This window comes from Cyrtonyx montezumae, unplaced genomic scaffold (genome assembly GCF_038088225.1).
Source record: "Cyrtonyx montezumae isolate F1298 unplaced genomic scaffold, pur_monq_1.0 scaffold_7, whole genome shotgun sequence".
Taxonomy (NCBI): Eukaryota; Metazoa; Chordata; class Aves; order Galliformes; family Odontophoridae; genus Cyrtonyx; species Cyrtonyx montezumae.
In genome coordinates, this window is record NW_027072078.1 from 2,813,654 (window position 1) to 2,826,056 (window position 12,403).

Sequence of the window (12,403 nt, forward strand, 5' to 3'; positions counted from 1 at the left end):
CAGGCAAGGACTTCAAAGCTGAAATCCAGTAAATTAGAGACTGCCCATGGGTTGGCACGTGAAACTGAACTGCTGTAGCTCTTGTTGTACAAACCTTTTCAGGTTGGCAAGTGCCATTGGTGCCTTGGTCACTTGAAACCGGTGGTGGCACCGCATTTTCATGTGTCCTCTTGTGCCTTGTGTGTGATTGCGATGGCGGTGGGCGCAGGGCTCTGAAACCCTTGGTGCTCTTTTAGCTTGACCTGGGCATCGCTGTGTCTTTTGTCCTGCTAAGATGATGTTCCATTAAGAGGAAAGCTCTGGAAGCAGAGAGGAGCTGGGTGTCCTTGCAGGATGCTCCCGTTCCCTGCCAAGCTCTCCTGACTTGCACTGGGGGAGCAGCTTGCAGACCCGCTGCACAGAGCCCGAGCTGACATTGCACACAAGGCTTCCTGTTTTTTGCCTGGGATTAAAAGCAGATAATTAAAAATGTTACTTTGCAGCATGTTCTGGCACTTCCAATCCTGATGAAATAGGGAAGCTCAATGGATCTCATGGGAGGCCCGTGCTTGGCAGGCATCCGCTCCGGAGAGGTTTGGATCTGAATGCTGCCGTCTGGATGCTCTGGTTGAGCTGGTGCATTTTCTCAGGTTCCCGGTTTCCTTGCCTGGATCGACCCAGTGTACCTGTACTGCTGAACAACGCCGTGCACAGTGTCAGCTCTTAGGGGAAAATGGCACGTAATGTGTTTGATGTTTGTCTAATTAATTCATCAGTAAAAAAAAAAAACAATGTGCACCGCAGGGGAGGGAAAAAAAGCAACGATAAAACAAGCCAGACCTGCCTTTCTGAAATAAGTAAATAAACCTGACTGTTTTCTCCGTGGCAGCACTTCCTCTCTATCTGCACAAATAGTAATTACAGGGACACGGGGAGCATCTCACAGCAGCTGCTCGCTGGGGTTGGTGCCTACGCTCGGCTGTATTACCTGCTGGTGAAGCATAACGAGTTACGGAAGGCAGGGCCATTGCTAGCAGTAGGGAATTAACTCCTACAGGTGTGTTTACAGCCTGACAGAGCTCTGCATTTCACACCCTGAGCGCGCGTGCCTCGCGTTGAGCTGTGTGCCTTTGGTCTCATGGCTGTGTTTCCATCCACAGGCTGAAGCCAGGCTGGCAGCAAAGCGAGCGGCACGGGCGGAGGCTCGGGAGATCCGGATGAAGGAACTCGAGAGGCAGCAGAAAGAGGTACGTCCGTGGTGTGGGGGGACACATTGCCCATCAGCTCTCGTAAAGGAGACCCCAGGTGCTGGAGCAGAGGGTTAACCTGTGGTTATTAAGCTTGGTAACTGGAACAAGGGGGCTGAGTTTGGTGAAACACTACCCTCTCTAGAATCTTGTTGCTGGTATACAGTCAGTATGCCCGAGATGGTGGGCCTGGCAAGTCAGAGCTGTACTCTGTGGTGTTATCTCCACTTTGGGAAACCAAGTAGTGGTTTATTTTGAAGCTGTACAGGTCAGAGCAATCAGGATGGGGCTACAGGCAGAAGATTAAATGTTCATGTGCGCTTTGGGGGTGCGGAGAAGGATTTGGTTTAGCTTTAAGAAGGCAAATCAGGTTGCAGTAGCAGACCAGCATTGGTGCAGTAACCACCCTGGGGCAGAAGCAGGTGGGCAGTTCGCCCGTACTGAGCATTGTGCCAAAGTGCCTCATCTAGCTGAGGCATGTCTGGATGTTTCTTACCACCCCTTAGCTGCAGTGGGGTTTAGATACACCTGCAGACACACCAGAAGTCAGAGCTGCTGAGGAGCATTGCTGCAGACACAGTGCTGTGGAAGGGAGGAGCAGCTGCTGCTTCTTGAAGGATGCTCCTTGTTAGCCAGACCACACTGGGAAGGCCCACGGTGTGGATAAGCATTGCTACCATCAAGCTTCATGGTGTGCCCATAGCTCAGCTGCTGGGATTGGCTTAGCAGCCTTTGGAAGCTGCATGGTAAACAAACTCAAGGTGTTTTGTTTGGGCAGCAAACTAAATATGGGTGTCGTGGCAGCTGACAGTGGTGCTACCGTCTAATTTACAGATAATACTAATGAGACTTGATGACCCCTTGAAGATTAAAAGCTGATGCTGCAAAGAGCATCCTTGTAAATTGAAATGTTGGTATGAAAGCTGGAGCTTGAAACGATTCCATGCGTGCTCCTGCAGATAACTGATCTGAAACTGGAGATTTCCTTATGTAGATGGAATCTGAATGGTACAGCACGTCACTCCGAAGCATGAAATGGAGTGCGAGCTCGCTCAGATGTTCCCTGCAATCTGTTTTGTAATTCACTGGTGTAGATCTCAAAACATGGCCACACAATTGTTTAATATTGCGCAAGCTTTGGATATTCCCTGAGTTTTTCACATAAGCAATGGTGTTCTTGCCAGAAATGCAAACGCACCGAGTTATCTGTCATGCTTTCTCCCATAAATGCTTCTGTATGTAGGAGCAACCATTTTATTAGGATGCTATTTAAAGGCCACGTTCTGTAGGCTAGCTTATACATGAAGAATGCACCAAAGATTAGTCACAGCGCTGTAATAAAGCTCGTCAGTAAGTGGTGGGGATACGTGACACCGTGCCCGGCTCCTCGTTGGGAGCACACACGAGCTCCACCATAGATTATTCTGGAAATGAAAATCGTATTCACCAGGCAGCACGGTTTTGCACGGTGGTGTGTCTGCTTGCTTGCAGGTGTGGGCTGAAATACAAGGGTACAGAGGGGCTGTTGAGAGGAGACTCCCTGTCTTGCACCGAGATGTGGGAATGCTCCAGGGGAAGGCTGCTGTGGGTCTCTGTGGTGGAGCAGGATTCCAGGTGTGTTTGGAGAGGTGGTTTTGTTTGATCACCTGATACCATCTTGGGGCAGGCAGCAGGAAGGGCGAGCGTGCCAGGGTGCTCCCAGGCAGAGGGAGCTGAGGAGGAGAGCACGCCTCTGAGTTTCATAGAGATGGGAGCTGGGTAAGTGAGGAGCTTGCTCTGAAAGAACGTGAGCGCAGGAGCTGCGATCTGATACGAACCGATCTGTGAAGATAAGGCCAGTGGTCAGTCTCAGATCACGTGTATTTGGCAGAGTTCCTCATTGTGAGGCTCTAGGAAAGGCACGGATCTGCTACGGACAGCTGCAGGAACTTGTTGTTCTGTGCTCCTTGTTCTCCACCAAAGATGTAAATGAGGGAGGTTGCTGTAGGTTTTCCCAGCCATCCTTCAGCACGCAGTCTGCGCAGGAGAGGCAAATGCCAGTGCCCTTTCTCAGCTGTGTGGGTGGCTGCAATGGGTGGCACTTAGTCCCCTGCCTGCTTCCAGGCTGCTGGTCCCACCCTGCTGACGGCAGTCGTGCTGCTGCTGGGCCCTGTGTTTTCCCCTGCCATGGCCTTTAAACGTTTGGTTTACAGTTGCTGAGTCAAAGGTCAGTCGATCTGGTTCCTACTGTAGAGTTATGCTTGGTACTGAGTCAAATACTTGTGTGCATTCTGACATTTATTTTTAATTCACGCAGCAGAACAAGGCGAGAGTTGGCTCGGTTGCTCTGAGTAACAAACTGTAAATTCTAGTGGGGTTACCAGGTTAAAGAGAAGATTTCGTGTGTGTGTGTCTATTTTGTCTTGTACGAGCTTGCAATAAAACTTACTGAAGCTTGTTATGTTTCGAGACACTTTAAAGCCACGACACGAACGGCTAATTGGGAAGAACGTCTTATGTAGGAGTGCCTTCTGTGTTCTGCTGGCAAGACTCACTTGTCTCTTTGAGTACTGACACAGGGAGACCACTGGTTAAGCTGATCTTAAAGCCTGAAGGGAAGAGAGAGAGGTCTCCTCCCACTCTGTAATCTGCAGGATAAGGTTCCTGCATGGCAGGAGCCTCTGCTTTTAGGTCAAGGCAGGCTCTCTGTACGTGTCTCCTCTCTTCATTTTCAGCTCTCACTGTGCAGGCATAGCACAACACTCGCCTTTGCAGTTTGGTGCATTCTTTCTTTGCCAGCAGACTTATTTGCACGTACTTCCCCCTTTGCATTTGTGCTTTGGTGAAGTAAACTATGTTACTGGTATTTCACCGTGTGTTTTTTCTTTCCCCGTGTCATTTGCAGCCTGTGACTGCAAGTGTACCAAAGCCAAGCTGATGTGGGCAGGAGACTTGAGAACACCCTTGATCTGCTTACAGGTCCCGTTGGCCGTGACTTAGGCCCTTTTTTTTTCCTTGCTAGGACTTAGTGGCTGCAAGCCTAAGCTGAGTCAGCAGGCCCCGTGCTACGGCTGGCATTCAGGAGTGTTTGGAGCCATTTCAGATCCTGGGCCGTGTAGGAAAAACTAGAGAAAAGCAGTGGTGTTTGAAGCAGTCTGCCACTAGCAGTGCGGGCAAAGTGAATTCTTTGTGATCCCATAATAGAGAAAAGTGCTGTTAGGACTTGCTGCTCAGGAGTCCTTTGGCTCTGTTGAGCTCTGCACTGCTCGCAGTGTCTGGCCCGTAACAAGGGCCTCGTTGTTGTCTTGGCATTGGCAGTCTGGGTCCTGGGCACAAGGCTTTCTGTGCCACGCTGCACCCAGCAGGGATGCCTGCTACACTGAGCCTGAAGCACTGCATTTGAAATATAAAGGATCTATGCTGTTGTCCCAAAGGCATAGCATGGCTATCAGAAAGCATCATCCACGTGCAGGTGGTGTCAGCGTGCCCCAGAGCTCAGCTTTACTTGTTAGCCAAACCAAGGGTATATTTAAAGGGAGCATTTGTGGGCGAAGCAGCAGCGTGGCGATGTTCAACCTGTAACAGCAGCCCGCTAATTGCCGCGTGTAAAGCTGCCCGCTTGTCTTCTGTGAATGGATATGCAGATTGCAGTTGCTGTGCGTTCTTGAGCTGTGGGAGGCTTTAGTTCGTTTTCCTCTTAAGGGCTTTCTTAGCGCAAGATAGAGCGAGGTGATTAGTTGTGTGGGAAAGCTAGCTTTAAATGTGGGTCTCTGTTCCCCCCTGTGCCTTTGTGGGAATAGGAATTAACGCTTCGAAGGCATTAAGCCAGCTTCTGCAGTTGTCTTTCACAGTCAGGAAAGCGAACCTGAGCCACTCGCAGAGGCAGTGATTGAAGGGAGCGTGCTTTGCAGCCAGCACTGGGATCTGGCCTCACCTGAGGTGGCCCAGGAGGCCACGGATGGCAAATATCCATGGTGTCAGATAGATGTCCATGCACCTCCCAGAGGCCAGCAGGTAGGAGCACAGGAACGTGGTATTTTAGCACTCCATGTGGGAGGAGGCTTGGAATAACCCCTGCTTTCATTTTACTCAACAGCATTTGGGTGTGTGTTTCTTTGTATTCCTGTTTTGCTGTATACTCTACATAAATGAGTCCCCCCCCCCCCCCCCCCACAAGATGGCTTACAGTGTTGCATTGCTGTTCATTCATTCATGCCAGCTTTTGTTTCCTTGTTTCTTTCCTTCCCCCTTTAGATCTATCAAGTTCAGAAGGTAGGGCTTGCTTGTTCCTTCTTGTTTGTGTGTGTGTGTGTGTTCTGTCCTCTCTGCTCCTCAGAGAAACTTCCCAAGAACGGAAGATGCACAGCAGGCTTTATGTTTCCATGCCTTCATGTTTCCTTTCTGCTCCACGAGGCTATGGGAGGATGATAATAAAAGGGAGAGGGGGAAGGTGACCTGTTTCTCTTCCCAGTTCCCTTCTGAGAGCTCTACAAGGTGGCTCAGCTAACAATAGTAAGAGCTGTGACGGAGGTCACCTGCTATGTAACAAGAGTTTGGGGTTTTGTTTTGCTTTTCTGTGGTTGCACCACATGAATTGTGTGGTACGTAGAGAGAGATTAGCTCTCAAGAAACTTTGCAGGGAGAGAGAAAGCATGGATTTCTTTAAGCCTGCTCATTTTCCACTATGCTGAATGCTTTGGATCCTAGTTCTTTTTTAATTGCTTGCTGAGTGAGAAATGTGTCCTAAAACCACGGCCTGCCTGTGTTGCTCTGATACTCCTGGGCCTTCACTGCATGTTTCCCTGGCTCGGTGTAGCAGCCTCTGTGCTTCTGGAAGTGCTGCCCTCCTCTCTGAGAGCCCACGTGTATGAAGGTACTGAAATCATGCTCTTGTGCTTAATCCTGACTTGGTTCATTTGGTGACAAACCCATCTTTATGTATTGCTGGAGTTGACCACATACTGAGTGAACCAAATTAATGTCTTCCCATGGATCAACAGCCTCGTTATCCATCTCCTTTATGGGAGCTAATTTAATCTTCTGGTACATATGCAGCCCCATGGGAGATGATGCTGTTTGCTCGTGGTGTCCTGACATGAATGAGGAGATAAGTGGGTTAGCTTTGTGGCATCCCATAGTGAGTTTGCATGTCTAGCAGTTTCACTGGCACTCAGTGAGCAAATCTGATCCGGAATTCTCTCTCAATGGTATTAATGTCATTAATTATTGAATTTAAGATCGATTTTCAGGGTAGAAGAGAAATTTAGTCTGGAAGAGGTATCCAGCTAGGTGATGGATGTTATTTTCACTTCTCACTCCCAGAACAGTCGACTTAAAGTAAGAGATGGCAAGTGTCTGGAGCAAAATACCTGAACCTTCAGATGCTTCTGGCTCAGTCCAGAGTGAGACGTGTTATTTAGCTTCGAAGAGAAGTATTCTCAAGGCAGTTGCATTCATTAGCAGTTTTCTTTCAGGGAAGTGAAGCACGTAGCTGTGTCAGTTTGTATGGGTGGAGGAAGAAACAGCCGTACATGTCTTTCAAGGAGTACTTCCTCCCCTCTCTTTTGCAGAACTGAATTCAGAACCCAGTGTCAGAAAGTAAGCAGAGCCAAGGGCGGGCAGAATGAAATATTAATGTACATACTGGCCCTGCCCTTATCTGTGAGAAAGGGTCCTCTGTCCTTATACTGAGTTTTTAGGATGCTTTTTTCCCCTTGGATGCGCGTAGGCTTTTTGTTTCTGTAGTTTTGTTTTAATTCAATCGACTTGTGGTGTCAGAAAATCTTGCCCATTTTTCCTTTGGGGAGGAAGGAGCCTCTAATAAGGCTTTACCTGATCTGATTTACCACAAGGCATAATCTGTAGGTTCTGCTCTCGAACGCAGTCCTGACCAGCTGGAATTCATATTGCTACGAGAACTGGGCTCGCTTTCAGGATGCGAGTTACACAAACCTTAATTTTATGTCATGCTGTCATATGTATTTTCCTTCTGCCTGGAAGCAGCCAGTCCGAGCACATGTGAGGTCTGAGCACATACAGTGCTTGGAGAAACAGTAGTTTTACTCTGCTTCCTCAAGCCTCTTGAAAGCAGGTGAGCATAGGCACCCTTTTTTTCTCCACAAATATACAAACCTCAAAATGCATAACCTAAATTGTTTTAAAATATGTCCGATGCTTCCTTGAGCAGGATTTCCATTTGCCCATTGCTGTGCTTTAGGCTGGTGGTATTCCTCGCCCAGGAATGTTCTGGTTGCCGTTAGAAATGTGAGCTCCCTGATGGCTGGATTCAAAGCACGGGTCGGGGAAGGGTGAGAAATCCTGTTGGACTTGTTGATCTCCAGCAGTTTGCTGTCTGCTGGGATTGCAAGGTCAGTGGGAAGTTCCAGAAGTTATGCTGAGGGCCTATGAGCTGCAGATTGGTTCAGAAAGGACAGCCAGCCTGCCAGGAGAACGTATGGCGTGCTCCTGAAATGCTTTTCCAACCTTGCTGCTCTGACATTAAGCATCCTCAAGGTTCCTGTTCTAGCATCACGGCCAAGGTGACCAAAATATGGGCCCGAGTGAGATCTGGGGAGTTAAGAAAACAATAGGAATGCTCAGGTTGTTTGCATTTTATTCAGCTTGTCTTCCCAGTTTGACAAATCTCTACAGTAAACACAGTTTGACAGCATTTTTCATCCTGGAAATGTTCTGTGCTCAGATCCCTCGTAATGAGTCTTGACTTAAATGGGTCAGAAATTCAAGACTCATTACGCTCTTTGCTCCTTTCCCCATAGTGCTATTTGTTGTGGTTGGGTTTTTTTCACACTGCTGAGCAATAAGGAGCTATGCAGGGGTCAGACTGTCCCAGTAACACATCTGTCCCCGTACTGGGAAGCTTTTCTGGGCATCTGCTGCATCAGGCATGGCACCCAATGGCTCATGTCACTGGCATGGCAGTGAAGTCTGCATGTGTGAACCTGTGTGAGCTGGCAGCGCGTGTCTGAGTGTTCAGTGTTTACCTTTCTCACCTAAATTCAGTTTTTCCCTTTTCTGTCCGTAGAAATATTATGGTCTGGATACTAAATGGGGCGACATCGAGCAATGGATGGTAGGCATTGATCATCGTAGTTAATCAGCTTTAATGTGTTGAAGCTTTGTACAGCTGGTAGAGTTTGGGACCCCGCCAAGAGTGTTACCATGTATTGCAAGTATGCTCTTAGCACACAGGTTCTTGCAATCCACATCAGAACCTGAAAGACAGATTACATGTGGTAAGGGTCTCTATCTTCATCCTATCACTTGAAGATTGGGTTAGCGTGTAGACCCAGTAGAGCCACTAGTGCAAGAAATATATATATATGTGCTCTCTTTATTTCTTGTGGATTTTGCTACGATTTGAACCACTACGAAGCTGTCTTCAGGTAAATGCTGGGCAAGTTTTATCTGTGCTTCTGCTGTTAGCTTTGTCCATTGTAGACATGTCAGTAGTAGTGCTGTGGCAGTGCTCACATTTCTGGCCTTGGATTTCATTAGTCGCTAAGCTGCTAGAGTTGGCTTGGCAACTTAGACACAGATGTGGTTGTTAGCAGCATCAGGCTGTTTTAACAGCCATAACATGAGGTGGAAGGATTGCTGAAGGCCTGGGAGACATTTCCCTCACGTGTCTGTCTGGCATAAGCTCGTGACATCGCTCAGCAGCGATGCCGGATGAAAACTGTTGTTCCTTGGCCTTGTGGCCTTTCTCTGCAATCCAAGTAGTGCGCTTCGCAAAAGGGATGGTGAAACAGCTGGCTTCCAGTGTGGGAGAGAGCTAGTTAGCTAGGAAAAGTTAGCATAAATGCTGGTTTTGCTGCATCCCTGCTTAAAATCTGCTATCCCAGGGAGCAGCCAGCCATTGGGGGGGCTCCAGTCTTGCAGGTGAGCCCTTTAGTCTCTTCCATCCTCACAGGGTGAGCTTAGCTCTATGTTACGAGTAATTCCCTTGCTTAGAAATCAGCTCCCCTCTGAAAGCCATCAATGCCAATGTTGAAATGCCATTTTTTCCCCGCTTTCTGCCACTTGCCCCAAATGTTGCTGTGTTTTGGGAGGTGCAGGTAAGGCACCGTGTCTACTTGCCATGGATATAAGTGCATAGTGTATAACACGAAGGGGAAGAAAGCTGGGATCAGAGCGAATAGGGAAGGGGTTTTTCTGATCTGACAAGTCCCGTTATTTGGCTTAACCTTCCCGACTCCAAAACCCTCTGAAGTTTCCCAGTTGCTTTCTGAACACACTCTGGTGGTGGACCTGTCCTTTCAATGCTTCACTCTCTGTTTTTCTCTGCTGCCTCGGTAGGAAGACAGTGAGCGCTACTCACGTAGAGCCCGAAGAAATGCCTCGGTTAGTATGTACTTTTGCTTTTCCTTTGCAGCTAGACGTTGCTCCTTAATTAAACTGACGTGAGTAAAGCAGTTCCTTTTTAAAAGGAGGAAAACCCCACAATGTTCCCCCTCCCTCCCCTCCCCAGCTGAATAAAGCCCCAAACCCACTTCCTGGCTTCTGCGCCCTCTCTCCAGTCATTCTGAAGAGCTCTTGCAAATGTGCTAGAATAAAAGGGTGGGGTGGAGGACGGGGAAATAACCTGCCTGCAGTGTGTAATGTTCACATATTCAACTGTGGGCTGAGAACGTAAAGCTGGGAGCAGCCATGCAACTTTGTGATTTGTCCTGTAGTGAAACGGTGACCGTTTCTCGGGCAGGATGTGACCTGGTTGACTTTTTGCTTGGAGTTGAATGCAGTTCTTTTTGTTCTCCAAGTCTTTTCCTTTCTTCTGTCCCGTCAAAGCTCACCTGCATTTACATCGCTGCCTGTGATTTCTGTTCTTTTCATTGTTTTCTTGTCTCTGTACTTTCTTTTGATAGGCTTCGGATGAAGATGAGCGCATGTCAGTGGGTAGCCGTGGAAGCCTGAGGGTTGGTAAACTGTGCCATTTAAGTTTGCATGTGTGTGTACCCAAGCTGCTGCCCTCCTGTGCCACAGAATCATTGTGCTGCATCTTAGTTCTCTGCGAGCATCTTCCTGCCAAGGTCGTGCTGTTTTCTGTGCTCAAGGTGTGTGTTTTTTTCACAGCTACCTTTAGGCCAGTAATTCTTTCAGCCTGAGGAACTGTCGGGTTGGTACTCACCATTGAGGAATGCACACAAAGCATGTTGCATACCTTCCTGGTTAATGCTGCTCACTGTTCTTGTTGAGGGCAGAACTCAGCCAAAGCTTCAGCCTGTGCAGCTCTGTCTCATGTGCCCCTTGTAATCTCCCTTGCTTGATTGCTGATACGGAGAGTTTGGGGGAAAAAGTGCCACCCTGAGTTCTGGGGAGGGATTAGGAGGGCACCCAGTGATCGCTGCTGATCTGTAGGAAAGCCTAAAACACTTCTTCTCAGACTATCAGTACAATATTTGTCCATATAATACACACATACCAATCTTTACTTAGAGTGAACGTAATCAGCTCTTGTAATTAAGCAGTTTAGTCCTTAGCAGCTAATGCTACTGTCCCTGTGTGCGTTGATGGTCTTTCAAAGACAGTCAGAGCCCACTGCTTCTGGGATGTGTGCAGTGTTCAGCTAGCAACACAACAGGAAGGACAGCAGGGCGATGGAGGGAGCGCCTCACAGTCCTGAACACAGACCAGCTGCTGCCAGTTTGTGACGGAGCCATTTGTGCCTAAAACAGATGTGTTTGGGAATAACTCTGTTCAGGTCTCTAGTTCCAGTCCGTGGTGTTTGCTTCCTGTGGAGGTTTTGTATCGTGAAAGCAGTACGTTGCTGGGCTGATAACCGCTGCCCTCATGCTGAAGGGAGATCTCCCCTGCTCTAGGGGGTGGCCCGTAAATACCCAGTACTTTTGCAAAGGATGTCCTTTTCTGACAGGACGATCTGGTTGAAGCGTTACGTCCTGCTCTTGCCAGTGATGTTGCACAGACACTCCCCATTGCGCTTCTAAAGTAGCATTCTGTGAGTGGTCTTCTGCAAGACCTCTGATGCTTTGGGCACGTGCAGGAAGAGCTTTGACAGAGCCTGCTCTATCTGAAGGCTTCCTTCCCTCATCCAGTGTCACTGGGATTGGAGGAGAAAGGATGAAATAAGCCTGCGTGTTCCTTACTGTTTGCATTGTGGTGGTTGTTCAAGACTTTCCCTTTCTGAGAGCTGATCTTGTTTCGCTTTGGGTCACTGCGGGGCTGGCTGCGGTAGGAATTAGTCTTTGAAGCAGTGATTGTTTTCCAGTCCTGGACGTGGGTTCAACCAACCAGCAGTGTTGGTTAGAGCACACTAGCCAAGTGCTCGCAGCTGTGCAGTTGGGGCTGTGCTGTAGGCAGCAGCCTGTGGGTTATAATGCTATCCCTGGTGCATCTGTGCCTCCTGCAGGGAGATTATCAGCTGCAGAGAATGGACATCTTTAGCAGCTTTTCTGTGGCTCATCCTGAAACCAGCAATAATATCCTGCCTTTCTGGTTTCTTTCCCATGCAGTTTTTCTTAAGGAGGCTCACTAACATCATCCTGTGTTTGAGACACTGCTTTCCTTCAGTCTTTTCTCTGCTGCAAGTGCCTTTGTTCCCCTACTTCTCAGCTGGCTGCTTCCAGACTGAGACTCCTGCATGTAACACTGCTGCTGTTAGTCACTCAGGATGCAGTTTGGGCACATTTTCTTGCTTTGTCTGCTCAACGAAGTGCCCAGCTTCTGGCTTTGTGCATCACCAAGATTCTTTCTGTGGGGTTTACGTCTTTCAGGGGATGAAGGAAGTTGATTGCCATCACTTGCTTTGGTGTTTTCTGCTGTTATTCTGATTTCTGTTCTTTCCATGCTTTGACAGTCTCATTTGGACTATGCCAGCACCTATCCAGTGGTGAGAATAGCCTGAAAGTCACAGCGTGTGTTCAAAAACTAACTGTGAAAAGAACTAACACCAAGTGTGATAGCTCATCTAGGTGAGGGATGAGCGCTAATAAAGCCTGACGCAGGATGTTCATTGTCTGCATTCAGGTAGAGCAGGAAGGACCCAGTGGAGAAAACGATCAGCAGGATTTGAAACTCCTTTTTTCACATCTCCTCATAGTGTTAGCTGTGCTGTTTTGTCCCAGTGCTGTGTCCGAAGGGAGGTCTGTCTGCTGCTTCATGAAGCAAGCTGTGGACAGCAGTTGTACAGATTTCTTTTTTCATTTTTTTACTCTTCTTAGTTC

The 12,403-nt window shown here is 48.2% G+C and overlaps 1 protein-coding gene across 22 annotated transcripts in view; it reads left to right on the top strand.

The window, feature by feature from the left end:
- Positions 1-12,403, top strand: part of LRRFIP1 (LRR binding FLII interacting protein 1) — a 64,581-nt gene that overhangs the window by 27,075 nt on the left and 25,103 nt on the right. For 12 of the 22 annotated variants that reach the window (XM_065750899.1, XM_065750902.1, XM_065750879.1 and 9 more), the window contains exons 2-7: positions 1,140-1,226; positions 5,460-5,477; positions 8,248-8,295; positions 9,522-9,566; positions 10,088-10,138; positions 12,037-12,069. In XM_065750899.1, the coding sequence (XP_065606971.1) occupies positions 1,140-1,226; positions 5,460-5,477; positions 8,248-8,295; positions 9,522-9,566; positions 10,088-10,138; positions 12,037-12,069 (282 nt within the window). The remainder of the gene's footprint in view (positions 1-1,139; positions 1,227-5,459; positions 5,478-8,247; positions 8,296-9,521; positions 9,567-10,087; positions 10,139-12,036; positions 12,070-12,403) is intronic. The other 10 variants (XM_065750892.1, XM_065750895.1, XM_065750897.1 and 7 more) reach the window with 5 other exon arrangements.